Source organism: Phallusia mammillata, chromosome 5 (assembly GCF_965637545.1).
Source record: "Phallusia mammillata chromosome 5, kaPhaMamm4.hap1.1, whole genome shotgun sequence".
NCBI classification, from domain to species: domain Eukaryota; kingdom Metazoa; phylum Chordata; class Ascidiacea; order Phlebobranchia; family Ascidiidae; genus Phallusia; species Phallusia mammillata.
In genome coordinates this window covers 17327154-17354304 of record NC_137256.1, presented here as the reverse complement: position 1 = coordinate 17354304, position 27151 = coordinate 17327154, and the positions used below count along the sequence as shown (strand labels likewise).

General features: G+C 36.4%; 3 protein-coding genes, 1 long non-coding RNA gene and 2 pseudogenes across 11 annotated transcripts; 2 read left to right on the top strand and 4 right to left on the bottom strand.

Moving 5' to 3' along the window:
* Positions 1–692: 692 nt before the first annotated feature.
* On the bottom strand, positions 693–2699 carry LOC145230556 (uncharacterized). Of its 5 annotated transcripts, none has more exons than XM_080095998.1 (4): positions 2652–2699; positions 2113–2302; positions 1726–1823; positions 693–1627 (listed from the first exon to the last, which is right to left on the bottom strand). In XM_080095998.1, the coding sequence occupies exons 2-4, from the start codon at positions 2154–2156 to the stop codon at positions 1446–1448; spliced, it is 324 nt and encodes a 107-aa protein (XP_079952124.1). In that variant the 5' UTR covers positions 2157–2302; positions 2652–2699; the 3' UTR covers positions 693–1445. The 5 variants fall into 5 exon arrangements, with proteins under 5 accessions (XP_079952124.1, XP_079952123.1, XP_079952127.1 ...); XM_080095997.1 differs by having other exon boundaries at positions 2638–2697; XM_080096001.1 differs by lacking the exon at positions 2652–2699 and having other exon boundaries at positions 693–1643; positions 1747–1823; positions 2113–2477.
* Positions 2700–3171: 472 nt separating this feature from the next.
* Positions 3172–8214, top strand: LOC145228152 (uncharacterized). 2 transcript variants are annotated; one of them, XR_013860029.1, is made up of 8 exons: positions 3172–3427; positions 3816–3876; positions 4231–4391; positions 4599–4668; positions 4824–5761; positions 6037–6194; positions 6312–6553; positions 6739–8214. It is a non-coding gene; the product is annotated as an uncharacterized LOC145228152 (long non-coding RNA). The 2 variants fall into 2 exon arrangements; XR_013860028.1 differs by having other exon boundaries at positions 3187–3427; positions 3816–4391.
* Positions 8215–9312: 1098 nt separating this feature from the next.
* LOC145228149 (uncharacterized) lies at positions 9313–10738 on the top strand (annotated as a pseudogene).
* A 204-nt stretch (positions 10739–10942) lies between these two features.
* Positions 10943–12962, bottom strand: LOC145228151 (uncharacterized). Its single transcript, XM_080093145.1, has 2 exons — positions 12284–12962; positions 10943–12191 (listed from the first exon to the last, which is right to left on the bottom strand). The coding sequence occupies exons 1-2, from the start codon at positions 12468–12470 to the stop codon at positions 12055–12057; spliced, it is 324 nt and encodes a 107-aa protein (XP_079949271.1). The 5' UTR covers positions 12471–12962; the 3' UTR covers positions 10943–12054.
* A 1030-nt stretch (positions 12963–13992) lies between these two features.
* Positions 13993–19052, bottom strand: LOC145228150 (ubiquitin carboxyl-terminal hydrolase 44-B-like). 3 transcript variants are annotated; one of them, XM_080093142.1, is made up of 9 exons: positions 18783–19052; positions 18332–18392; positions 17826–17986; positions 17549–17618; positions 17245–17393; positions 16456–16514; positions 16019–16176; positions 15662–15901; positions 13993–15476 (listed from the first exon to the last, which is right to left on the bottom strand). In XM_080093142.1, exons 5-8 carry the CDS (start codon positions 17258–17260, stop codon positions 15790–15792), a joined length of 345 nt encoding a protein of 114 aa, XP_079949268.1. In that variant the 5' UTR covers positions 17261–17393; positions 17549–17618; positions 17826–17986; positions 18332–18392; positions 18783–19052; the 3' UTR covers positions 13993–15476; positions 15662–15789. The 3 variants fall into 3 exon arrangements, with proteins under 3 accessions (XP_079949268.1, XP_079949270.1, XP_079949269.1); XM_080093144.1 differs by lacking the exon at positions 17826–17986; XM_080093143.1 differs by lacking the exons at positions 18332–18392; positions 18783–19052 and having other exon boundaries at positions 17826–18310.
* Positions 19053–19836: 784 nt separating this feature from the next.
* On the bottom strand, positions 19837–23929 carry LOC145229999 (uncharacterized; annotated as a pseudogene).
* Between the last annotated feature and the right edge of the window lie 3222 nt (positions 23930–27151).

The window sequence follows — 27151 nt, the reverse complement described above, 5'->3', positions numbered from 1 at the left end:
CTCCATACACTGGGGTAGAGTACGGGAGTGCCGCACACCCCCGGCCTTGACCTTTGTATAACGTCACAATGTTGTTTTTGTTCAAGTTACGTCGGTTTCAAAACGTTTCCAGCTAAGCGCAAACGAGCTTATAGAGACGCCATTGATCGAACAAACGTCGGTTGAAACGCAACAATTGCAATTGTTTTGAAATACACAGGCATTTTAATTGCAACATAAAGATGACACATAGTGTTACAGACTAACGTTTAAGTATTGTGTCATTGTGTGGCGCAATAACTTTCTCTGATAAAATACGTAATAAATTTACGATTTCTAAGCTTTTTTTTTACGATTTTTTTAATGTCCGTTTGCAAAGCACTGCAACGACCTAAACTTGGTCCAAGGTGACAAGTGCCTATTTGCAAAACAATGTGACAGAAACTAAAGGCTAAAGCACGTAAAAGGTATCGGTGTTTGAACTTGTAAAGTAGTAGACTCCGAGTACCGGTAGGTTGTTTTTAGTTTTCGCTCGAATTAGTCGTTTCAATAAATACAACAAACGTATTTTTTCATTGTTTATCATATTATCCGTGAAGGGTCGCGGAAAATTTAAAGAGATTAATAGGGGTCGCGATGAAAAAAGTTTGGGAAGCCCTGATATGGAGTACAAGCCTGTGACTGTCATTAAAAAGGCAAATTAGGTAATCATATTGATTTTGAAATTGTATTGTAAATGAATCAATAAACAAACATCAGTTTTTCAAAAACTTCAGAAAGAAAATAAGGAATATTCATTTTTATTACAATATTAAACTGAAAGTATACAATTTGATTGAAATAGGTACAGTAAAATTTGACCGTAGTGAGAAGGTTTTTACCAACAAAAATACCAAAAACACATTTGCTGAAAGATGTGGCAGGTTTTTCAATTAGAACAAAAACCTCAAGTTATTGGTATATTTAGCTCCTGATGTTAATTAAACCTTAACTGAGTCTTCCTCACAAAATGTAAAAATAACCCAATAGTACCAAGAAAAAAATCTGCACTCAGCATGCATAAAAACAGCTTCCATTATATAAACTATCTTCAAATGTCCTTTGTGGTAAATATCATACAAGAAAAAAAAAATGTTTGTACTACTGTATTCGACAACCAAGTTCTAATTGGTTGGAGAAATGATTAATTTATCAATGGGTAATAACCAACACCCAGACAATATGTAATCTTTATTCTGACTGCCTGTAGAATGTAGACCAGTGGTTCTTAACCTTTTTTTCTTTTTTTTGCACCCCCCTGGGTTTCTTAATTATATAGAATAGATCTAACCAACCTTAATGATTCAGCATCCCCGCACCCCCTAGGAACAGTTCTCACACCCCTTGGGGGTACGAGAACCCTTGGTTAAGAACCCCTGATGTAGACATTGCTAAAGAAATACTAAACCTTTTCAACAAAAATAAAACTACCATGGCAACAGATTTACATATTGTATGAGCAATAAATTTTGTACATTGGAAGAAAATTTAGTATAGCCATATACACTGCAAAAATACCTGCGCACAATTATCAGCCGGATAACACAGGCGTGCATGCTGGAGATTTTATGTGAGAGTGGGTTGCACAGAAAGAAAGTGTACTGCAAGTCTGCAACCAACAAAATCTGTATTAGAAAATAGAAAAAAAATGTATTTAAGTATTTCTAGAAGTTGCACTTTTTTCAGTCATAAACACCATGCACTCACTGGATGACAATAGTAACTGACCAAATTTCTTGTTGATGCTATCATCTTGTGTAAACAGCACCTCATTGCAAGAAGCATCTTTTACTTGTTTATGAGATCTGTTTATAAATTCAGAATCAATATTGATGTAAAAACCTGAACTTTCTAAATTAGTAAAATTAGTAACTAAAAGTTAAGTTTTTATGAGGAACACAGTATGTATATACTATTTTGAGTGAGTATTCATTTTTTAAGGCAAGGGTCTTTGGTTAACTGGACATTTTTAATGAAGCAAAATCCTTTCAAAAATTAGGGTTTTTTTCTGTTAACTTGTGAAGTTTCTGTTATTTATGTCTGTTCTTAATCTGACACAAAAAATATGTTTGTGTTCTGCCATCTGATACCTACCTCACACTTATTGGTTGATTTCTTGTCCCTGATTTCAACACCATTTTGTTGCTTTTGTAATTGGCAGGCAAAATTGTTAAAGTTGAGCAATATGTTCCCAATGGTGATGGTCATGGCATGTCAGTCAGGAAAAAAGGTTTCGCCCATCAGAACCAAATGCTTTCACCAGTGGCTGACTTGATGCTGTAGACTTAAAGGGCACATGACCTGTATTATACTATTTTAGTATACTATAAAATATTTTAAAATTTTAGTAAACTATAGTACAGTGTAGCTGTTCTTTATAGGCTACAGTCTTTCTAAAAAAACAAACAAAAATACATTGTGTGATATTAAACAGGTTGCAGACGATATTCGCGACTTTGCGCAAAATAAATTACAATTCAAAATGTTATCCGTAAAGTTTTTTTTAACAAAAATAGTTGGTGCAGACTGCAGACTACATGTCACATTATAACAAGAAGCAACAAAACCGGTATCACCACGCGCCAAATTGAAACCAACTACCATGACGGAAACAATCACCTGGCTATAGTTACCGTAGTCAGGCTGCATTCCTTGGAAAAAAGTGCTTACCACTAGATGCGCAACTCGGCGAAATCGCTCAGACAGGTCACGCTTGAATGAACCTACGGTGGCCCATCAGGGCAACGTGCGAAAAAGTATAAATCGCAAAATATAATTTAAAATCGACATATATATTCCGATCGGGATTTCAAAATTCACCGATCGCGATTTCAATATTCACCGATCGGGATTTCAATATTCGCCGATCGGGATTTCAAAATTCACCGATCACGATTTCAATATTCACCGATCGGGATTTCAATATTCGCCGATCGGGATTTCAATATTCACCGATCACGATTTCAATATTCACCGATCGGGATTTCAATATTCGCCGATCGGGATTTCAAACTTCACCGATCGCGATTTCAATATTCGCCGATCGGGATTTCAATATTCGCCGATCGGGATTTCAATATTCGAGAAAAAATAGCAACAGGGGTTGTGACTTTTTCGTGACACTTGTCACTGATAGTGACAGGCGTCAATGACAGGGCTGGGGTGTCACTAAATCAGTGACAGGGCGCCATTAAATCAGTGACAGGGCAAAATCAGTGACAGGGCAAAATCGGTGACAGGGCGTTCTTGCGTTCTTGCGATAGTATGAACACAAGCGAATTTATTAGGTCTTTGCTTGTAAGGGTTTTCTTTAAAAATTGCAAGCAGCAAAGGTTTTAAATCTAAATTTCGTGCGAAAATGTACCTCATGACTTTTTGGTATAATCTTTAAATTCTGCAAGCAGCAAAGGTAAGTGCGTTTTTGAACTTTCATTGCCTGCCAGGCAGTCTGATGAGCTCTAACAGGGCGAAAAAGTTCAATCAATTTGTTTTAAGTAGTTTTTTTTTATTATGTAAACATGTCTAACCTCTGTTTTGTGCCACATTGTCATATCTGAATATTTAACAATATGTAATGTTATGTGCAAAAAGAGGAGATTATATGAGTTTCCAAACAAAAAAACGTTTTGTACACATGAAGACCAACATGTTTAAAGCTGCTCAAAAAAATAGTGCATCTAGAATTTCCTAGCTTCAGGACAATGTTACGTGTGGTAATGTCTTTTTACCCATTTAAACTGATTCTGCCATATTTACACAAAAAATTGTTGATGTTTTTTGTTTTATTTTTTTTGCAGACAGCCACAAACATTTAACGATTGGAAACCCAAGATTTAAAGATAACCAAGATTAACACAAGTATTTGGTTGTTGTTATTGGTGTTTGAGGTGTTGTATTTAATTGCACCTTTGAATTGTGTGCACATATTTGTAATTGTCAATGTCTACTTGGAGATTTAAGTTTATACATTATATAACCAGAGATTTTAAAAAATACTGTGTTTCGACAAAATAAAGAAAAAAACAACTGCAAATGAATCACCATGTTTCGAGTTTGTTAAAAGGGGTTAAATGGCTAAAAAAACAAAATTAAGTTTAATATGGTTCATTATTTTAAAGTTATTTTGTGGCCAACTTAGCCAATTATATTCGCTCTGTGCGATAAATTTCTAAGTGTGTTTAAATTGGTATGGATGTTTTATGTGTTTGTTAGGTTAGGAATTCCATAGGTTCTGTAATTTAAATAGCTTGTTACCTGGTAAACAATCAAATTCATTGAGTTCGCAAATTTCATTTGGCAACATGGGCAGGAAGAGTCCAGAAGCTTTGATGAAAGCTGACCAGAAGCAGAAACGCTCTACTGATCTTTCACATGTATGTGTTCGAGCAATCAATAATTGTAGTTATGTAGTGAATAATGTATTATTGATTCAATAATTCTTGTGTATAACAGTATTTTACTTTAAAATCTCTTATTTGTTGAAATATTTTCAAGTCCGAGTCAGAAAATGCTCTTTTTGTTCATTCTACAAAAACGTTTTTATTACACACAGTGATTTGTTACCAAATGTGTTATTTCAGGATGGTGTATCAGCAAGCAAGTCAATATCTTACAAGATGCACATGTTTTAGACTCTCCACAGAGTATGAGGTGTGTTGAAGGTTTAAATGGTTCAGTAAATTTAAAGTCCATTTTTCAATGGTTTTACTAGCTCTGCTGTAAAATATTGTCATGTGATGAGTTTTATCAAAATCCTAAATTTAACTATAAGCATGCACTAATGGGTTGTGCAAATTTTGTTTTAGTTAAGCATTTGCAATTGCAAGCACATACTGCGCATGACTATTGGTGAACGTCATTCAGTTGTCAACCCACAAAGATGGCTCTGCAACACTTGCCTTACAACTGAGTCTGTTTGGACATGTCTAAGCTACCCTAATGTTGCTTGTGGAAGGTAGGAACCATGGTCAAAACACAAAACAAAATGTTCTACAGTCTATAAAAATGAATAAATAATGTGTGGACTGTTTTGGATGACCATTTGAGTATTTATAAAATGGTATATAACCTACAGATATATCCATGAACATGCATTAAACCAGTGGTTCTTAACCTTTTTGGTGTGGTTTCCCATTAAAGTAAATCACCAAGTTCGAATTTCCCCCTCTGTTATTTTTATAATAATGTTTTGTGCCCAACATTAACAAAAAATTATTCTTTAATCAAAAAAATTTTGTGAAGTGATTTTGTCGGGACCTTAAAGGTATACTGCAATCTTATTTATATGTCATGTGCTTGCAATAGTCATTTATCGCATCACAATCAACAGACCAAATGCATTTATTCGCGAACAATAACAAAGTCATTGATACTTTTAGTAATGTCTGTGACGTAACAAACGATTGTTGGATTTTTATGCGCCTTGCAAAACTAGGTGAAGTTAATCTTACATGTTGTTGCGGAAAATATTGTATTAAATTAACTTTCAACGGTTAATTTAATAAAAAAAGCCCAAGTTTGGTGACTTCTAACTCACATAATTTCCCCCTAAAAACATTAAATTTCCCACTAGTGGGAAATTTCCCACCAGTTAAGAACCACTGCATTAAACCATTATTTGGAATCTGGTCATCCATTAGTGATTGATGTCAATGAACTCTATGTATATTGCTATGCTTGTGAAGAATATGTTCTCAATGACAACCAATCGGGGGACATCAAGGTGCTACGTGAAACTTTACAGGTAGGCAAATTTGCGTTATTATCTTTTTTAAATTGTAGTTGTGTCCAAACAATTCTGTGGCATGGTTTCTTGGTCGGAAATTGCCTGGAAAATAATTTATGTTGTATCATGTGACAAAAAGTATTAGCTCATAAATTCTGTTTGTAAAATTTCAATAATATTAAGTTAAACAATTTAGGCTGCTTTTGTGCAGTAGGTAAAATTTGAACAGTTTATGTATTGTGTGCCATAGTAAATATTAGAACTTCAATCAGAAATTCTTAACATTTCTCCAGGCAATTAGATACCAAAACTTTACTGGCACAACTCGTAGTGGACACACACTGTGGACAGCCACAATAAGTGCAGATGAAGATGTTCAAATGAGGAGAAGATTACAGCAGCAACAACTTGATAGAGATGATAGACCTTTCACTGCCATTTTGCATTCAAGGTACTTTTTCACACAGTAAAAGTGCACAAAATTGTGTTACTCCAAAAATTCGATGCCCAAATTTGCCAATTTTCATAAGATTACATAATTTTAATTTTTTTTGTCTTTACTATGTAGGTTTGTTCGACAAAGAAAAACCTTCAGAAACTGGCGGAACTATGTTCGTAACAAGGACCAACACTGTCAGAGTGATGACGAACAACCATGTGCTACAGTCACACTACAGTGAAACACAGAACTACAAGAAGACTTCATTGGAAAACTCGATGACCACCTTGAAACCTTGTCAGAATTAAAGATCTGCAACAAGTTGATGCTGATTTTCCATTAAACACAGAAAGGAAGGGGATTGATACAAGGTTAATAAGGGAAATTACACTTGATCCTGTTTAAGGTGTTTTACCAGCATTATCTGTTGTGTGGCAGTGCAAGGTCTGATTATGTGGAAAAAATCAATACTGGTGTCTTATTTCAGTAAAACACCATCTCCAGACTGTTCTGTATTTACTCTATCCAAATTGAATACCACATTTCATTTTTTTAGGTGCTCGGTCATTTGCAAAAGTTCCGCCGATGTTTACTTGCCGTTCGTGACATCGAAATGGATGAAACCACTGGGTGCTACGAAGATCCACAAGTTTCGCCATCAAGCAAGTTATGAGTCGCTGGAAGAAGGTCCACCATAGAAATAAGAGCCATGGCATTTTATCAGGCTAGTCTTTTGCCAGAAACAATCTATTCGAGCAACTGCTTGTATACAGAAAATACTTACATCTCATGACAACTCAGGTTTACTTGTAGTAGGGATTTGACTTGAGGACTCAAGTCTAAATCAATGACATTTCTTAGAAACAAGGAAAATAAACTTTTTAAAGACCTTGCCTTTCAAAATAAGGTCAAGTCTTCGAAATAAGAATAGGATGGCGACCCTGAGTATAAGATATACAATATAATTAAGGCAAGTTTAAATCGTTTTATGTAAACAAGGCACTAAACTTTACCAGTTTTAGTTCAATTCCACACAGACTATTAAGATTTTACTTATAGCCTCACTCGTGTTGGTAGTGTACCTCACACTGTGCTTCATGGACAAAGCGCCTCATGGCGATATCACTGACATATAACTTCTCAATATGGCTGTAGACTAGCCTGCTAAAATGCCATGGCTCTTATAAATGCAAACTTTGTTTCATTTGGTATGAAAATGTATTGGTAAGACCATTAAATATTTTCTAGTCTTGGCAATGTCCTGTTTGCTTATAAATTGTGATGTTATGGATGTATGTATTGGTTTATTCTATTTGTTGTTTTCTTAACTGAAGTCTGTCCACGCCAGATGGTAGATATGGTCATGTAAATGTGCCATAACAGCTCCAGTATTTAACCCACTGGCAGCCCAAGTTATAAACCTTTCTTATAATCCGACACACTCCGGGCTGGTTGCTTTGACAGCCTGAAACAATGGGTGGTACTAAATACTGCATGTTACCGTATGTTATTCTGCTTAAAATACTGCATGGTATGTGAAATGCGAGAATACAAGCCCCAACAAGGGAAAATTAGACCAGATTATAGTATTGTTTTAATTACAAACCTTCACCCAACCAGAATAGCTCTAACCGTTAGCGCTTTCAAAAGTTCGCAAAACTATATTTTCGTAAAAGCATATTCAAGTCCTTTACAACTTCCTGCCATGTTATAACATGCGGTATACCATGCGGTATTTAGTACCACCGGAAACAATCGCCTATCAGCGTTACAATTTAAAAGTGTTGATTGGGTGATTGTGGTTTGATTTTTTATTATTTTGCACGTAGCATCCCCCCTAAGATGGGTATTTTTTTTTTTGAATTTTAAGTGTCAATTGCATTGTTACAGGAGAGTATTAATCTATATACTGAAAGCTAGAGAATATTGTGTGCTTGCTTAGCTTTTTAAGTTCTTTATCACACCTTGTCTTCACTTTAAGCATTCATAAATTCGTTGTTTTTTGTTCAGTAATAAAAGCTGTCTGAAATAGTTTGTCATGCTTTAGAATTACTGTAAAAGTTTTTGTACCAACACCAATATTTTTGGAAAACTCAAAACAAAAGCTAGTTAAAACAAACAAAAGAGTCATTTAACACAGTAAGTCACTGCTGTAGTCCGGGGACCCCTGGGGCAATTTCTCCCATCTATCTTGATTCTTTGCTAGTCTGTTGTATTCCATGATCTATTTTCCTGTCCACCCCTGAACATTGCCAAAGCCAGTTCGTTCTGGGCCTGCCTTGTCTTCTTATTCCCTCGTCGGTCCTGTACATGATGGTGATGTAAGAGTTCTATGGCGACATGTTACATGGCTAACCCATTAAAGCCCTGTTAAACAAGATTGGCGACAGTATGCACTCTTGAAATACTCCAAAGTCTTAAACTATTTTAGTGCACTTCCATTGGTTAACACAGCATTGATGACCTTTATATTATACAGTGATTTGATCAGGAGGATCAGGAAGAGACTGATACCATGTTTCTTCATGGTGCTCCACAGGGCCTCTGTGACCAAGTTCTTGATGGTGGTCTCTTTTTTTCACCTAGTATTCAATCTGTTAGACCAGTGGTTCTCAAGACTGTAGACTGTACCATCATGTCCTTCCCTTGTTTGTTCTTCAGATAAGACACTCTTGATTTGAGGTATTAGTTTACCTTTTTTGGTATCATGACTATCAAAGATTGTGTCCACATGGGCCACACTTATCTCATATGTATTCAAGATCTCCTGTGTTATCCAGCAAGGCTGCTTTCTGGTTCCAGCCTTTTCCAAAGTTTTCATCACAGTCGCATTCATGATTTTAGAGAACTCAGATGTTAATTCTTGAACATTATTTTCCAACAGTGCATCAAATCTGCTTTCAATCTTTATTTCAAACCCCTTTCTGCAACCTGGCTCTTCAAACGACAAAGGAAAAATACTCTTTTTTTTCAAAAAATATAAATCAGTGACAGGGCGTCAGTGAATCAGTGACAGGGCGTCAGTGACTCAGTGACAGGGTGTCAGTAAATCTGTGACAGGGTGTCAAAATCAGTGACAGGGCGTCAGTGAATCAGTGACAGGGCGTCACTGAATCAGTGACAGGGTGTCAGTAAATCTGTGACAGGGTGTCAGTAAATTTGTGACAGGGTGTCAGTAAATCTGTGACAGGGTGTCATTGACAGGCGATACGTGACAGCCTGTCACTGAATTGTCACAACCCCGCCTCAAAAATAGGCGACAAATATTCACGCCTAAATACACACGTTTCAAACCTTGAAATGACACGTGCATGTACTATTTGAAAGCGCTAACTGCTGACTACATAACATTATTTGTGTGTTTATGCAGTATGTCTTGTTCAAAGTGTCAAAATACTGACAATAATGTAAGCCACCATTTTTGTCATCAATGTGGTGACAAATTAAACATAGAGGAAATTTGGATCAGGAAGTATTTCTTTGATGGCTACAGTTACAAAATAATCATTCAGTTTTTGGCAAAATATCATGGAGTTTACATGAGTTTAAGAACGCTTAAAACTTGACTTTCTTGTCTTGGACTCAAAAGAAGGGGACTTACATTGCCAAACACAGTTGAAGATGTTATTAGAAAGAAGATAGACGGTGCAGGTTGTTTAATGGGATACAGAGGGTTGTGGCACTGGCATTCACAATATACGCTTGGATGGGGTCATGTTACCCCGCCATTGTGTACAAAAGTATTTGCGTGAAATAGATACCGAAGGTACAGCTACAAGAAAATCACAATGTTCAAAGTGTAGAAAATACTTCGTGCCTGGCCCAAATTTTTTTTGAAGCCGTATGGCTTTTGCATTCATGGCTGTATTGACGGGTACAGCAGGAAAATTATTTGGTTGAAAGTTCTACGCTCAAACAATAACCCACTAGTTATTGGACACCTTTATATGGACGCAGTTAGAGCCTTTGGTGGCTGTCCCCAAAAAATAAGATCTGACTGTGGAACAGAAAATGGTCATCTTGCTAGCATTCAGTGTTGTTTAATGAATACTGTGGATGCATACATTTATGGAACTTCACCACACAACCAACGCATAAAAGCATGGTGGTCAACATTAAGAAAACGTGTAACTACCTTGTGGATGAAAATATTTAAAGACTTAATTGAACAGAATACTTACACCCCAGTCAACGTTCTTCAGCACGAATGCTTATGGCATTGTTTCGCACCACTACTGGAACTAGAATTGGATAACTTCAAGAATCATTGGAATACTCATTATATAAGAAAATCAAGACATGATACTGTTTCCGGGCGGCCTAATGTCATTTTTGATTTTCCAGAACTGCATGGTACTCAAAACTATTTTAAGGAAGTGGACTTATGGCAGTGTGATTATATTGAACAAAACCATTTTCCACCAGAAGAACAAGAAAGAAACACTCATCAAGACTATTTTCACTACCTGAAAACTGAACTAGCTATTAGCACGCCTGTAGATTGGCATGATGCTCTATCTCTTTATCAAACACTGAAAAATCATGCAGAAAGTTAAGACTTTTTTGTATTTAAATGCATGTGTATTGTGAATTGTACTGTTGTATAAAATGAACACACAGAAACATGTTGTTCCTGAAACACAACTTGAAAGCATTCATTGCACAGTACTCGCAAGCGTTTCAAGAATTAATTTACATGATGTATACAATGAAAAAAAACAGTTTTTAATCAAATATATCGAGTTACACATTGTTGCAAATTTTGTCACAAAATAAAAAAATGCTTTTCACTAAACCTATTTACCAGGTGTATTTAAAAAATCTGTGTGTGGTAAGACCATAGTTGGGCTATACCAAAGAAATTTGGTCTTGGGAATACACATCCCAGATGTTGAATCCAGGGCGAGTGACTTACAAATAAAAGAAGCAGTCAAGGGTATATAAATTTTGGACGGATATTACGTATGACTGCCCTTTAATCTTCATATTTTTGGGACCTGCAGTTAAATTTTACAGCACAATTTTGACGAATATCTAACCAATGCAAAAATGTCACCACATTGATGACAAAAATGGTGCCTTACATCAAAACAAACCGAACCCAGTTGCAATTTTAGGCCACCCTGTAATATTTCTTGAAAACCAGAAAGGTGGCTTTCCCATACATTTCAATATTATATGTTGTGTACCGTTCTTAGCGATTTACTACATACACCACTAGTTTGTTTTTGCAAGTGAAAACGAATGGGTCCCAACACCTGTGTTTAAGCGATTTGGTCATGGTAAACAATTCTTTATTTTTAGATTTTTTTTTTAAAAGGACAAATTAGTAGAAAGCATCAACTCAAACATTAAAAGGTTTTTGTCCTGTTTACATTATATTGTCACATATTTACAAAAGTAGTAAAAAAGAACATAAACAATACTCCCAATCTGAGAATTTAATCTCTAGGTTTGACCTTGATAAGTGTGCAAGGTCAGTTTTGATGGGCGAATCCAATTAAAAGGTAATTCTTTAGAATACCTTACATTGCACAAACCAGCAAAGCATGAAACTCCTAGATTATGTACTTTAGTCAGAATAGCCATTTTAATACAAATGTTTTGGGGGCCTGTAGGTGAACCGCTGGGTCATTTGGGGTCAAACTTTAGGAGGATCAATTTTGGATCATTAACTCACATCTGTGTAAATTTGAAGCACTTTTTCTCAACCAAATGCGTTAACAAACTAGCATTAGATAGAAGAAAGAAAACAATACAAACAAAAACAATAAACTATACAAAACTATCCATATAATTTAACAACAGCCAAAACCAACAGCACAGGAATCGTTATTGTCAATGAACATGTGCTCGCAGTAGGCAAACAGTTTCATTTGGTACCATTCTGTGATGTCATGCACCCATGTTTAAACTCAACGGTAACATCATGTGGAAGCCCAAGTGGAGGTTTTCTGGTACATCCCGTAAAGAACTTGATGAATTCCTTAAATGACACTGGTGACTTTTCTGTGATTAAAAAAACACAAATTATTCGGTTTTGTGGTGCACCTATTGTGATGTATGTAATAACATACAATTTCAATCATTTTTCAGCATACCGTCATAGTAGCATGATTCCATAAGGTCCAAAAAACACTTGAAAGTAGTTATTTCCATTATCTTTTTCGAACTTCCATCATTACCAAAATTTGGAACTACAATCTTTGAAAAGCTTTCAAGATGTATTGGTCTTTTCCATGTTTCCTCTGAAGTGAAATGATTCTTTTTCATCTTTTTTCTTTGCATTAAAAAAGTCAAAGCTAAGCAGCCTTTTTAACTTCGTTCCCTCTGAAACATTATCAGGTGCAGCAACCTCACTTTCATTTGCAGTGGGAATTTTACAAGAACAGTGAGGACAAAACTTAAAATGTTCTTCCACAGGTTTACCACAGCTTTGACAAAACATTTTGTGGCTCTTATGACTATATACCTGTGTACGAATTTTTTTAAGAAATACATAAAGGTGTGCTGCGGGGTCTTGCCAATGATGTACACGGTTATCATACGACACAATTTAGACCAAGCTTTGCCAAACACTTTAATCCCATACTACGAGGCGGGGTTGTGACAATTCAGTGACAGGCTGTCACCTATCGCCTGTCAATGACACCCTGTCACAGATTTACTGACACCCTGTCACAAATTTACTGACACCCTGTCACAAATTTACTGACACCCTGTCACAGATTTACTGACACCCTGTCACTGATTCACTGACGCCCTGTCACTGATTCACTGACGCCCTGTCACTGATTCACTGACGCCCTGTCACTGATTCACTGACGCCCTGTCACTGATTTTGACACCCTGTCACTGATTTATATTTTTTGAAAAAAAGAGTATTTTTCCTTTGTCGTTTGAAGAGCCAGGTTGCAGAAAGGGGTTTGAAATAAAGATTGAAAGCAGATTTGATGCACTGTTGGAAAATAATGTTCAAGAATTAACATCTGAGTTCTCTAAAATCATGAATGCGACTGTGATGAAAACTTTGGAAAAGGCTGGAACCAGAAAGCAGCCTTGCTGGATAACACAGGAGATCTTGAATACATATGAGATAAGTGTGGCCCACGTGGACACAATCTTTGATAGTCATGATACCAAAAAAGGTAAACTAATACCTCAAATCAAGAGTGTCTTATCTGAAGAACAAACAAGGGAAGGACATGATGGTACAGTCTACAGTCTTGTGAACCACTGGTCTAACAGATTGAATACTAGGTGAAAAAAAGAGACCACCATCAAGAACTTGGTCACAGAGGCCCTGTGGAGCACCATGAAGAAACATGGTATCAGTCTCTTCCTGATCCTCCTGATCAAATCACTGTATAATATAAAGGTCATCAATGCTGTGTTAACCAATGGAAGTGCACTAAAATAGTTTAAGACTTTGGAGTATTTCAAGAGTGCATACTGTCGCCAATCTTGTTTAACGTAGCTTTAATGGGTTAGCCATGTAACATGTCGCCATATAACTCTTACATCACCATCATGCACAGGACCGACGAGGGAATAAGAAGACAAGGCAGGCCCAGAACGAACTGGCTTTGGCAATGTTCAGGGGTGGACAGGAAAATAGATCATGGAATACAACAGACTAGCAAAGAATCAAGATAGATGGGAGAAATTGCCCCAGGGGTCCCCGGACTACAGCAGTGACTTACTGTGTTAAATGACTCTTTTGTTTGTTTTAACTAGCTTTTGTTTTGAGTTTTCCAAAAATATTGGTGTTGGTACAAAACCTTTACAGGAATTCTAAAGCATGACAAACTATTTCAGACAGCTTTTATTACTGAACAAAAAACAACGAATTTATGAATGCTTAAAGTGAAGGCAAGGTGTGATAAAGAACTTAAAAAGCTAAGCAAGCACACGATATTCTCTAGCTTTCAGTATATAGATTAATACTCTCCTGTAACAATGCAATTGACACTTAAAATTCAAAAAAAAAATACCCATCTTAGGGGGATGCTACGTGCAAAATAATAAAAAATCAAACCACAATCACCCAATCAACACTTTTAAATTGTAACGCTGATAGGCGATTGTTTCCGGTGGTACTAAATACCGCATGTGACCGCATGGTATACCGCATGTTATAACATGGCAGGAAGTTGTAAAGGACTTGAATATGCCTTTACAAAAATATAGTTTTGCGAACTTTTGAAAGCGCTAACGGTTAGAACTATTCTGGTTGGGTGAAGGTTTGTAATTAAAACAATGCTATAATCTGGTCTAATTTTCCCTTGTTGGGGCTTGTATTCTCGCATTTCACATACCATGCAGTATTTTAAGCAGAATAACATACGGTAACATGCAGTATTTAGTACCACCCATTGTTTCAGGCTGTCAAAACTGCCAAAGCAAGCAGCCCGGAGTGTGTCGGATTATAAGAAAGGTTTATAACTTGGGCTGCCAGTGGGTTAAATACTGGAGCTGTTATGGCACATTTACATGACCATATCTACCATCTGGCGTGGACAGACTTCAGTTAAGAAAACAACAAATATAATAAACCAATACACACATCCATAACATCACAATTTATAAGCAAACAGGACATTGCCAAGACTAGAAAATATTTAATGGTCTTACCAATACATTTTCATACCAAATGAAACAAAGCTTTGCATTTATAAGAGCCATGGCATTTTAGCAGGCTAGTCTACAGCCATATTGAGAAGTTATATGTCAGGGATATCGCCATGAGGCGCTTTGTCCATGAAGCACAGTGTGAGGTACACTACCAACACGAGTGAGGCTATAAGTAAAATCTTAATAGTCTGTGTGGAATTGAACTAAAACTGGTAAAGTTTAGTGCCTTGTTTACATAAAACGATTTAAACTTGCCTTAATTATATTGTATATCTTATACTCAGGGTCGCCATCCTATTCTTATTTCGAAGACTTGACCTTATTTTGAAAGGCAAGGTCTTTAAAAAGTTTATTTTCCTTATTTCTAAGAAATGTCATTGATTTAGACTTGAGTCCTCAAGTCAAATCCCTACTACAAGTAAACCTGAGTTGTCCTGAATTTTCTGTATACAAGCAGTTGCTCGAATAGATTGTTTCTGGCAAAAGACTAGCCTGCTAAAATGCCATGGCTCTTATTTCTATGGTGGACCTTCTTCCAGCGACTCATAACTTGCTTGATGGCGAAACTTGTGGATCTTCGTAGCACCCAGTGGTTTCATCCATTTCGATGTCACGAACGGCAAGTAAACATCGGCAGAACTTTTGCAAATGACCGAGCACCTAAAAAAATGAAATGTGGTATTCAATTTGGATAGAGTAAATACAGAACAGTCTGGAGATGGTGTTTTACTGAAATAAGACACCAGTATTGATTTTTTCCACATAATCAGACCTTGCACTGCCACACAACAGATAATGCTGCTAAAACACCTTAAACAGGATCAAGTGTAATTTCCCTTATTAACCTTATCAATCCCCTTCCTTTCTGTGTTTAATGGAAAATCAGCATTAACTTGTTGCAGATCTTTAATTCTGACAAGGTTTCAAGGTGGTCATCGAGTTTTCCAATGAAGTCTTCTTGTAGTTCTGTGTTTCACTGTAGTGTGACTGTAGCACATGGTTGTTTGTCATCACTCTGACAGTGTTGGTCCTTGTTACGAACATAGTTCTGCCAGTTTCTGAAGGTTTTTCTTTGTCGAACAAACCTACATAGTAAAGACAAAAAAAATTAAAATTATGTAATCTTATGAAAATTGGCAAATTTGGGCATCGAATTTTTGGAGTAACACAATTTTGTGCACTTTTACTGTGTGAAAAAGTACCTTGAATGCCAAATGGCAGTGAAAAGTCTATCATCTCTATCAAGTTGTTGCTGCTGTAATCTTCTCCTCATTTGAACATCTTCATCTGCACTTATTGTGGCTGTCCTCAGTGTGTGTCCACTACGAGTTGTGCCAGTAAAGTTTTGGTATCTAATTGCCTGGAGAAATGTTAAGAATTTCTGATTGAAGTTTTAATATTTACTATGGCACACAATACATAAACTGTTCAAATTTTACCTACTGCACAAAAGCAGCCTAAATTGTTTAACTTAATATTATTGAAATTTTACAAACAGAATTTATGAGCTAATACTTTTTGTCACATGATACAACATAAATTATTTTCCAGGCAATTTCCGACCAAGAAACCATGCCACAGAATTGTTTGGACTGACACAACTACAATTTAAAAAAGATAATAACGCAAATTTGCCTACCTGTAAAGTTTCACGTAGCACCTTGATGTTCCCCGATTTGTTGTCATTGAGAACATATTCTTCACAAGCATAGCAATATACATAGAGTTCATTGACATCAATCACTAATGGATGACCAGATTCCAAATAATGGTTTAATGCAGTGGTTCTTAACCGGTGGGAAATTTCCCACTAGTGGGAAATTTAATGTTTTTAGAGGGAAATTATGTGAGTTAGAAGTCACCAAACTTGGGCTTTTTTTATTAAATTAACCGTTGAAAGTTAATTTAATACAATATTTTCCGCAACAACATGTAAGATTAACTTCACCTAGTTTTGCAAGGCGCATAAAAATCCAACAATCGTTTGTTACGTCACAGACATTACTAAAAGTATCAATGACTTTGTTATTGTTCGCGAATAAATGCATTTGGTCTGTTGATTGTGATGCGATAAATGACTATTGCAAGCACATGACATATAAATAAGATTGCAGTATACCTTTAAGGTCCCGACAAAATCACTTCACAAAATTTTTTTGATTAAAGAATAATTTTTTGTTAATGTTGGGCACAAAACATTATTATAAAAATAACAGAGGGGGAAATTCGAACTTGGTGATTTACTTTAATGGGAAACCACACCAAAAAGGTTAAGAACCACTGGTTTAATGCATGTTCATGGATATATCTGTAGGTTATATACCATTTTATAAATACTCAAATGGTCATCCAAAACAGTCCACACATTATTTATTCATTTTTATAGACTGTAGAACATTTTGTTTTGTGTTTTGACCATGGTTCCTACCTTCCACAAGCAACATTAGGGTAGCTTAGACATGTCCAAACAGACTCAGTTGTAAGGCAAGTGTTGCAGAGCCATCTTTGTGGGTTGACAACTGAATGACGTTCACCAATAGTCATGCGCAGTATGTGCTTGCAATTGCAAATGCTTAACTAAAACAAAATTTGCACAACCCATTAGTGCATGCTTATAGTTAAATTTAGGATTTTGATAAAACTCATCACATGACAATATTTTACAGCAGAGCTAGTAAAACCATTGAAAAATGGACTTTAAATTTACTGAACCATTTAAACCTTCAACACACCTCATACTCTGTGGAGAGTCTAAAACACGTGCATCTTGTAAGATATTGACTTGCTTGCTGATACACCATCCTGAAATAACACATTTGGTAACAAATCACTGTGTGTAATAAAAACGTTTTTGTAGAATGAACAAAAAGAGCATTTTCTGACTCGGACTTGAAAATATTTCAACAAATAAGAGATTTTAAAGTAAAATACTGTTATACACAAGAATTATTGAATCAATAATACATTATTCACTACAGAACTACAATTATTGATTGCTCGAACACATACATGTGAAAGATCAGTAGAGCGTTTCTGCTTCTGGTCAGCTTTCATCAAAGCTTCTGGACTCTTCCTGCCCATGTTTCCAAATGAAATTTGCGAACTCAATGAATTTGATTGTTTACCAGGTAACAAGCTATTTAAATTACAGAACCTATGGAATTCCTAACCTAACAAACACATAAAACATCCATACCAATTTAAACACACTTAGAAATTTATCGCACAGAGCGAATATAATTGGCTAAGTTGGCCACAAAATAACTTTAAAATAATGAACCATATTAAACTTAATTTTGTTTTTTTAGCCATTTAACCCCTTTTAACAAACTCGAAACATGGTGATTCATTTGCAGTTGTTTTTTTCTTTATTTTGTCTAAACACAGTATTTTTTAAAATCTCTGGTTATATAATGTATCAACTTAAATCTCCAAGTAGACATTGACAATTACAAATATGTGCACACAATTCAAAGGTGCAATTAAATACAACACCAATAACAACAACCAAATACTTGTGTTAATCTTGGTTATCTTTAAATCTTGGGTTTCCAATCGTTAAATGTTTGTGGCTGTCTGCAAAAAAAAAATAAAAAAAAAAACATCAACAATTTTTTGTGTAAATATGGCAGAATCAGTTTAAATGGGTAAAAAGACATTACCACTCGTAAGATTGTCCTGAAGCTAGGAAATTCTAGATGCACTATTTTTTTGAGCAGCTTTAAACGTGTTGGTCTTCATGTGTACAAAACGTTTTTTTGTTTGGAAACTCAGATAATCTCCTCTTTTTGCACATAACATTACATATTGTTAAATATTCAGATATGACAATGTGGCACAAAACAGAGGTTAGACATGTTTACATAATAAAAAAAAACTACTTAAAACAAATTGATTGAACTTTTTCGCCCTGTTAGAGCTCATCAGACTGCCTGGCAGGCAATGAAAGTTCAAAAACACACTTACCTTTGCTGCTTGCAGAATTTAAAGATTTTACCAAAAAGTCATGAGGTACATTTTTGCACGAAATTTAGATTTAAAACCTTTGCTGCTTGCAATTTTTAAAGAAAACCCTTACAAGCAAAGACCTAATAAATTCGCTTGTGTTCATACTATCGCAAGAACGCAAGAACGCCCTGTCACCGATTTTGCCCTGTCACTGATTTTGCCCTGTCACTGATTTAATGGCGCCCTGTCACTGATTTAGTGACACCCCAGCCCTGTCATTGACGCCTGTCACTAACAGTGACAAGTGTCACGAAAAAGTCACAACCCCTGTTGCATACTACCGTTTTCACTATGCCAGTTTCACTTAACCTCGTGGTCGGTTTGGCGGAATATTTTTCGAAACCAACGAAGTTACATACTGTTTAAAGTACAACAACAAACCTTTTTCTTTAACCACAGTTTCGTTCAAGACTGATGTGCAATGTTTTCTGGTAATTTGGCATTTTACTTCACGTATTTATTATTTTGTTCCGTTTTTGGGTAAATGCATGTTTACTCACCACGTGCAGGGACGAATATTGAAATCGCGATCGACAAATATTGAAATCGCGATCGGCAAATATTGAAATCGCGATCGGTGAATTTTGAAATCCCGATCGGTGAATATTGAAATCGCGATCGGCGAATATTGAAATCCCGATCGGCAAGTATTGAAATCCCGATCGGTGAATATTGAAATCGCGATCGATGAATTTTGAAATCGCGATCGGTGGATATTGAAATCCCGATCGGTGAGTTTTTAAATCGCGATCGGAATATATATGTCGATTTTAAAATATATTTTGCGATTTAAACTTTTTCGCACGTTGCCCTTATGGGCCACCGTATGAACCAGTACACATGGGCTTCTTTACAATGGCGGGCAATGGGTGAAGAGTGAAGATATTGGCAAAAAATCGCAATTTCTTGCATTTGTACTGACCCTGTGGGTAGACAAATAAACACTGCCGTATATCTGACTCCAATAATTAAACTATCGCTATCTAAACAAACAACAAGACGCAAAGCTAAATTAACGTTCCCACATTATATTTTAATAAGGCATACCACGAGAGCGCCTCTTGCGGCTAAACACGCAACACAAAAGTCACCGCGCCAAGAATCAACTGTGAGATATCAATTCCAATGCGTACTCTAGTCACTCTTATGATAACTCTCCAAGTTACTGATCTTAAGTCAAAATTGATGCAGATTATATAGTTTTCAGGTCACCTAGTTGTTATGCCAGCTAGTCGTAAAAACGTACGCCCGAAAAGATTAACTGTGTTCTAAACCGTAATTATTCTTTAAATCGCTTTACAGAAGTGTCATATATAATATGGCTGGAGGCCAAGTAATACGTGGGTTACTGTTAACACGTTAAAAGCGATACAACAATAGCCTTAAGCCAGTATATGACCGGTCCAGTAATAAGAAAAACAGGTTTAACAGGTGGTCAAGCTTTTGTGTAGAAAAAGGCGAGTTATGAACGGGGTTGACCGTGATGATATGACACGACAATTACACGAATTAAAATGTTTTGAATTAAAAAGTCCAAAGTCCGATGTATTTTGAATTAAAAGTCCAAGGTCCGATACATCACTCTCCGTCCCGTGAAATGTTTTCCGGGAGAGATTCTCCTGGATGATGTTTTCCGAATTAGTTTGTTGTCCGTTTATTGTTTCCGATTTGACGCTTCGTGCTCCAAAGTCAAATGTTGATTGTGCCAAAATTTTTTGTCCATTCTTCGTTTGCTTGATGGTTGGATATCACGCTGTGTGGTGATAGATTGTTTGTATTTTTTGGTGAACTGCAGTTGACGAAGTCTTTTGTATTTTCGAACGTCATCGTATCAATGGAGATGCGTTGAATGTTGTTTGATGCGATTCGAACAGTTGATCCGGTGATTCGAACAGTTGAATTCGCACGTTGATTTTCGAACGTCTGTAATCTAAACTTAACATTTCGCGCGGCAAATTTTCACACCAATGATTATATAAGGGCTTTTTTTTCAAAAGGGATATAAGGATGATTAAGTATATATATACAATACGATTAAAAAAAGGCGCAAATTCTAAGTACTATGTAGGTTTGTGATATACAAATAAAAATAGTTTTGACATTTGACAAGTGTTTCTGCTTCGAATTCTGGTAAGAAATTAAACGAGCTGCCGTACTTTTCAGAGTTTTTGCTAAGCTTTTTTACGGTTTGACGCGTAGCTGTGCTGGCGACTTGATTTTACATGTGAAATTTGGCTTTGCAGCCTCCCACTTGTAAGGGTTTTGCAGTGCTTTTGCAATCTGCGGTTGTGAGTTGTTGAGTCGCATTTTGAGGTATTACTCTCGCCATTTCGACCGACAGGCCAATCTATGACAGATTATTATATTTTCGCGCTGCCGTCGAGGCAAGGTAAGGATTTTTAGGCAATCAATCTCATTTGAGTTGCAATTGCTTTTAGGCGGTATTTGGCCTAGCGACTGAGCAGCAATGCTGCTTTGAGCTGTGCTCATTGAATTATAAAGTTCAATATGAACCATATTGGCTTGGCGTTTCGAGGAACGCGTGCGCGCGGCGGCGCTATAGTGTCAAGGCCATTTGCATTTGCTTTAACATCTTTCCGCTTTATTACTGTAGCATTCTCCTGCATTTTTCCTTGGCACGTTTAATTGATTAAACACAATTTCATATTTACCGTTTTGGTTTCACATATAGTCATGTCAAATCTAAAATTATTTTTATACAGGGTCAACCTACTAGGTACTTAGAACGAATGTTATGATCGTTTTTTGTTTTCTTTTTATATCAAGGTAGTTGTTATACGAGTGATGGTCAATCTACGAGGCTTGGTTACAGACGCTTCTGGTTATATTGGCATGAGCGAGGCCAATGAAAATTAATGTACCTACTGCTTGACAAGTCGTCGTCAGTATTGATAGAAATCGTTCGAACCTCCGGTAGCATTGATCTATCTGTAAAACTACACTCAAAAAAACAAAACATTAAATCTGCAACTTTGCGACGCTAACTACTTAGAGCAAACAAACTGCCACGTAAGAGTATTAGTAATAAACCAAACAAGAACATGCTTATCTATGAATGATAACGGTCTGCAAACTTTCTATGCCCTAATGACCAACTTTCGCTTTTATGTCTATAGCGAGAAGCCGTCAATCCCTATTGTGCAAGGACTTACAGACTATTGGGTCTGACAATTATGTAGAAGTAGTAAAAATGAAATAATTGCTGCCTTAGGCGCATGCGGCCCCAATAACCGCAACCACGAACGAGAGAGACGAGGATTTCTAATTAAGTAGACAAGTAGATTATTATTAGACCGTATCAAGCATAAAGGTGACATTTCCCAGTAAAAATTATATTTAAGACATGTACAGTTGCTGTCTTTTAGGATTAGCAATCGCAAGGTAGAGATTAAAAGTAAGGTGAGTAGGCAATGTCGTAGTAAGGTAATCAAATTCGTCCGTAAACAAAAGTCAATCAATAATTATACTTACCTGCTATCCGATTCTCAGATCGCCCGCGGATCTAAACAAACCGGCGTTTCGTCTGACTAGTTGCTGGAATCGGCACGCGTCGACTAGGGCACTTTTATTGTCGGCGACAATTGTGTCCTTTCCAGTCACTTTGAAAGACTGAAAGTTTGTTAGCTTGCTAATCAACGCGATTTGATCAGCTTTTTCAGTCAACGCATCAATGGACAAACCGTAATCAGGCGCCAAAAACGACTGGTTCAACCACTTTTCGGCAACCGGTTCTAGATCTTGGTTATCGCCCTGAGGAACCAAACTATCAACAGAGACACTAGGGCGCTTACTTTCCAACGTAACATCGGGAAGCGACTCATTTACCTTAGCAACAGGGTTAACGCCAAAAGCCTTTATCAGAGCCTGTTTTAGATCGTCATACGAAAGACAACCACCAACAGCACCTAAAATTACGTGGCTGACCTTTTGCGCTTGTGCCTGGTTCAACACAGAGACAATTAAACAGAATTTCTCAGCGTCGGGCGTTACCTCGTGTCTTTGGAAAATGTTTTCCACCGTTGTAAACCAAAATTTTACCGTATCCGTCCATATGGGAGGTAAATTAAGTTCATCAATCCCAACAGGCGCAGAATTAATTTGATATCGAGGTGTAAAATACTGTGCATTACACGGTGCCTGGCTACGTGGCAAAAACGGTGATGCTGCCTGGTTTCTATCTGAAAACTTGACAGAATAATCTGGGCGTATCTCAGTCTCAGAGTAATACAATACCGTTGGTGCAGTCCATGCAGACTGGACAGGCGTATTATAGCAATACGTCGCGGCGCTTACAGAAACGGGAACGAAACTAGCAATTGTCTGCATCATTAATTTAGGCGTTCTTAATAGCGATTTTATCAGAAGGTTAAAAGCGCGGAAATCAATATCACGGCAGAGGGCGTCACCAAATTTGTACTGACCCCGTGGGTAGACAATTGAACACTGCCGTATATCTGACTCTAATAAACAAACAAACTATCACTGTCGAAACAAACCTAAAAAGACGCAAACCGGTTTAACGTTCCACCATTATATTTTAATAAGGCATACCACGAGAGCGCCTCTTGCGGCTAAACACGCAACACAAAAGTCACCGCGCCAAGAATCAACTGTGAGATATCAATTCCAATGCGTACTCTAGTCACTCTTATGATAACTCTCCAAGTTACTGATCTTAAGTCAAAATTGATGCAGATTATATAGTTTTCAGGTCACCTAGTTGTTATGCCAGCTAGTCGTAAAAACGTACGCCCGAAAAGATTAACTGTGTTCTAAACCGTAATTATTCTTTAAATCGCTTTACAGAAGTGTCATATATAATATGGCTGGAGGCCAAGTAATACGTGGGTTACTGTTAACACGTTAAAAGCGATACAACAATAGCCTTAAGCCAGTATATGACCGGTCCAGTAATAAGAAAAACAGGTTTAACAGGTGGTCAAGCTTTTGTGTAGAAAAAGGCGAGTTATGAACGGGGTTGACCGTGATGATATGACACGACAATTACACGAATTAAAATGTTTTGAATTAAAAAGTCCAAAGTCCGATGTATTTTGAATTAAAAGTCCAAGGTCCGATACACATTAAACGTCAAATAACTTTGGAATTGAAGTGATAATAAACTTGCAGGTTACGTAAGTGTCATGTATCTCGTGTATTTTATTCGTTTTTAAAAGTTTATTATGTGTTTTAAAAGGATCACTAACCGTTTTTGTTTGATTGATTTTTTAATGTTAAATATACCGTGGGCAAGACTAAATTCTCGTATTTGTGATTTAGTTGTACTTCTGTGTAATAGCTAGGTTAGCCACACCGTGCCAGCCAATGGCTAAAAATCTTTGTTTAAAATTTGCAATCCTGAATTTCAAAGCAACTCTGATATGAAGAAACATTACGGCAATTTACAAAAATGTGTGCTCTCATTGCGTGACCCAACTTAGGGAGACATAATACATGCTTCATAAAGAAACGTAATATTAATTTCCTTTTAACCTACTTCTGTTGTCATATGTGAAGATCACTTTGAAAAAAGCGATATTGGTTGCTGAAAAAAGTTAAAAATTGGTGCTTTGTCATCCAAAAAAATTCCTAAACAGCATTACAGGACAAAATTGGTAACATTGCCCATGAACATATAAATGTTTATTACAGCTAAAATCATTTGTTGTGGCCAAGACAAGCAGAAAAGCACCATTTGACAGAAAGGTTCTTTCATAAGTTAAACACCACAGCGTTAAAAGTGTTGAGAAAGCTTTTAAACAATTAGGTCCTCAGCTGAAAGTTAGTACACACTTCTTAAGTTAACAATTCATTTTAAACAACAATTTGTACAACATTTAGAAAAGTGGTCATTTTATAGAAAAGGCAAATACCTTTTGGTAGAACAATATAAAAATAAAATTGTTAAAGCATACATAAGGTACAGTTATGTTTATTATGAATTAATCTGGGTTTCTGTATGTTAAAATTTTTGTGTTGAATGGGCTCCATTTTATGGATGGTGAGTTAAACCACTATCCTTGGGTATTACTCCATTGAGGAAATCAACTTTAAATGCGTTTTTAAGTATAACACCTGCTTTTAAAACAAGATAGTTTTTACCATTAGGTTTTTATTGTTTTTTGCATCATTACAGGGGAGTTGGATAACTTTAAACTTTGTATGGGAGTAAGCAGGAAAAATAAGAATATTAATAAACATGTCATACAAGCATGGAACGCCCTGACAGGCACAATCATAATTCGCTCACCTCACTGCAATGTAGCCAGTAGACATGGCAACACATTTAAAACTAGATCACCCAATCTTCAAACACAGTAACAGAAAAAGGGCCGGTAATGTGTAAAATGTGTGCAAAGTATGGCAAAAAATGGAACGCAACAGAGTGCAGCAAATGAAATCCAGTGCAACTAGTGAAGAAGAATTGGTAACAGTGGATGACCGAATTCATTAGGATATCTTGGTATGCAGATTCAAATGTTTCTCATTTAATTTTGGAACAGCAATGTGTCATTTTCCATCTGCAGGATTTGGTTGAAAGTCAAAAACACTCACTAATGAGTGGCAAGCCTCATTTTTTTAAAATGCAATGTAAAAATGCTTCAAAGACCATTAATCGGAGACGGTACCACCCTGATGTGGTTCATTGGGTAATTGAGTTGTTTGCTAGAGCTTCAGCAGCATATAATCATCTCAGAACCAGTGGTGTTCTTATATTGCCATCATCACGTACTTTACAGTAGTACAGGTATAAGTTGCAATTGTACACATAATTTTTTGAACTGACATATCATCACACAATCCTAAAAAACACTGTATGGTAGATTGTTGAAAATATTGGCTCTGGTGCATGCGGTATCAACCAATTGGCAGTTAATGCTCTGTGGATGAAAAGTTAGTTAACAGCAGCAATTTATGCACTTTTTCATGTTTTTTTTAATTTATTATTTTCATGTAGTCAAGAAAATTGGTATTCTAGGAAGGCCACTTAGTTGGATTTATTGACTACGGGGCCAGAAATGCAGACACCATAATGGCAATCCATATATGTAGCAAGGTGGTACACATAATGCAAATTGTCCAATTCAGCGAATTCAAAGTCCAAACTTGCTACATAAATAAGGTTAATTGCCATTTTTTATGATATTATTAAGAAAATTCCAAAAACTAAAACATTTTTATCAAACTAAACGTCGCAGCTCAAAAAACTATCGACAAGACGACAAAATATGTGTATGTTCTTACCAATGCACACGAAATGTGTACTTGTTCATTCAAGCGTGCAACGTCTGAAGGAAGGCAAAACCAATATATTTGCGTTCATGGCAATTAAATTAGATTTGTTAAAATAAAAATGTTTAAAAAATACATCAACATATCATAATTACACATTAAAAGTTACATCTTGTTCTATGTAGTAATTCACCCGAGAGATTTTTTAAAAAATTTAGTCGGCAGACGAGTTGCGCATCTAGTGAATTAAGTTATCTATGGTCGTACTCCTGCTTTAAAAGTCAGTCGTAACATTTCTTGCGTCATGGGGGTACATCTGATATCAGAGGCTTGCGCAAAACGCATTTAGCAATGAATTGTCTTCTGCGCTCTGCAGTGATATAGATTATGCCAAATAGGAAACAAAAAGCAGGTAACGGTAACAGAATATTCCAAGAAAGGTCGACATGTGACTTCAAATCCGCTGTACACGTAATCAGTAATTTCTGACAGCCATATGGAAAACTCGCTTCACATTGCTACATCGTTCATCTCACCGAATATTGCTAAACTTGTTAGAGAAAAACAGGGCCAAAGATCAGGTTGAAATGTCGACGTGTAGTAAAAACTTTGTTGACTTTACTATATCTTGGTGTGTTTATTGTTCTTATAATTGTAAAGATCTAAGATTAGAATTTCGATGTGAGGATTTTAATTAGAAATAATAAGACACCCATTTTTAAGATTACAAATTAGCAGTAAACAGTTAAGTGGTCCTCGCAATCATTAGTAAACCGCATGTGGCCCTTTTGCCCAAAAAAGGTTGGACACCCCTGGCCTAGACCCAACCTTTCTACACCGCGGGACCGGTAAAAATGTAAAAACAATCCACGGACCGGGAAATGCAACAGATATTCGTGAGCTTTTTGTTCACCAAAGTTGTCGTTGCGCAACATAATGCAATATTTAGTCTTAGGATATGTATTAAAGACGAAAAAAATAACCAAACGGCAATCAACTCAACTCAAACAACAAAACGCTAATTCATTTACATACAAAATTAATGTTAGTTGGATGTTTGATGTTGTTTCGCT

Bases quoted from the DNA above. Each gene is read 5' to 3' on its own strand.
- LOC145228150 (XM_080093142.1), bottom strand. The intron at 16,177-16,455 runs GTAGGCAAATTT...ACATTTCTCCAG, and splicing joins TGCTACGTGAAACTTTACAG to GCAATTAGATACCAAAACTT. The intron at 15,902-16,018 runs GTACTTTTTCAC...TTTACTATGTAG, and splicing joins ACTGCCATTTGGCATTCAAG to GTTTGTTCGACAAAGAAAAA.
- LOC145230556 (XM_080095998.1), bottom strand. From the start codon at position 2,156: ATGGTGTTGAAATCAGGGACAAGAAATCAACCAATAAGTGTGAG. The intron at 1,824-2,112 runs GTAGGTATCAGA...ATTTATAAACAG, and splicing joins AATCAACCAATAAGTGTGAG to ATCTCATAAACAAGTAAAAG. The intron at 1,628-1,725 runs GTGAGTGCATGG...TGTTGGTTGCAG, and splicing joins TCAGTTACTATTGTCATCCA to ACTTGCAGTACACTTTCTTT.
- LOC145228151 (XM_080093145.1), bottom strand. From the start codon at position 12,470: ATGCAAAGAAAAAAGATGAAAAAGAATCATTTCACTTCAGAGGAAACA. The intron at 12,192-12,283 runs GTATGCTGAAAA...TTTTAATCACAG, and splicing joins GGAATCATGCTACTATGACG to AAAAGTCACCAGTGTCATTT.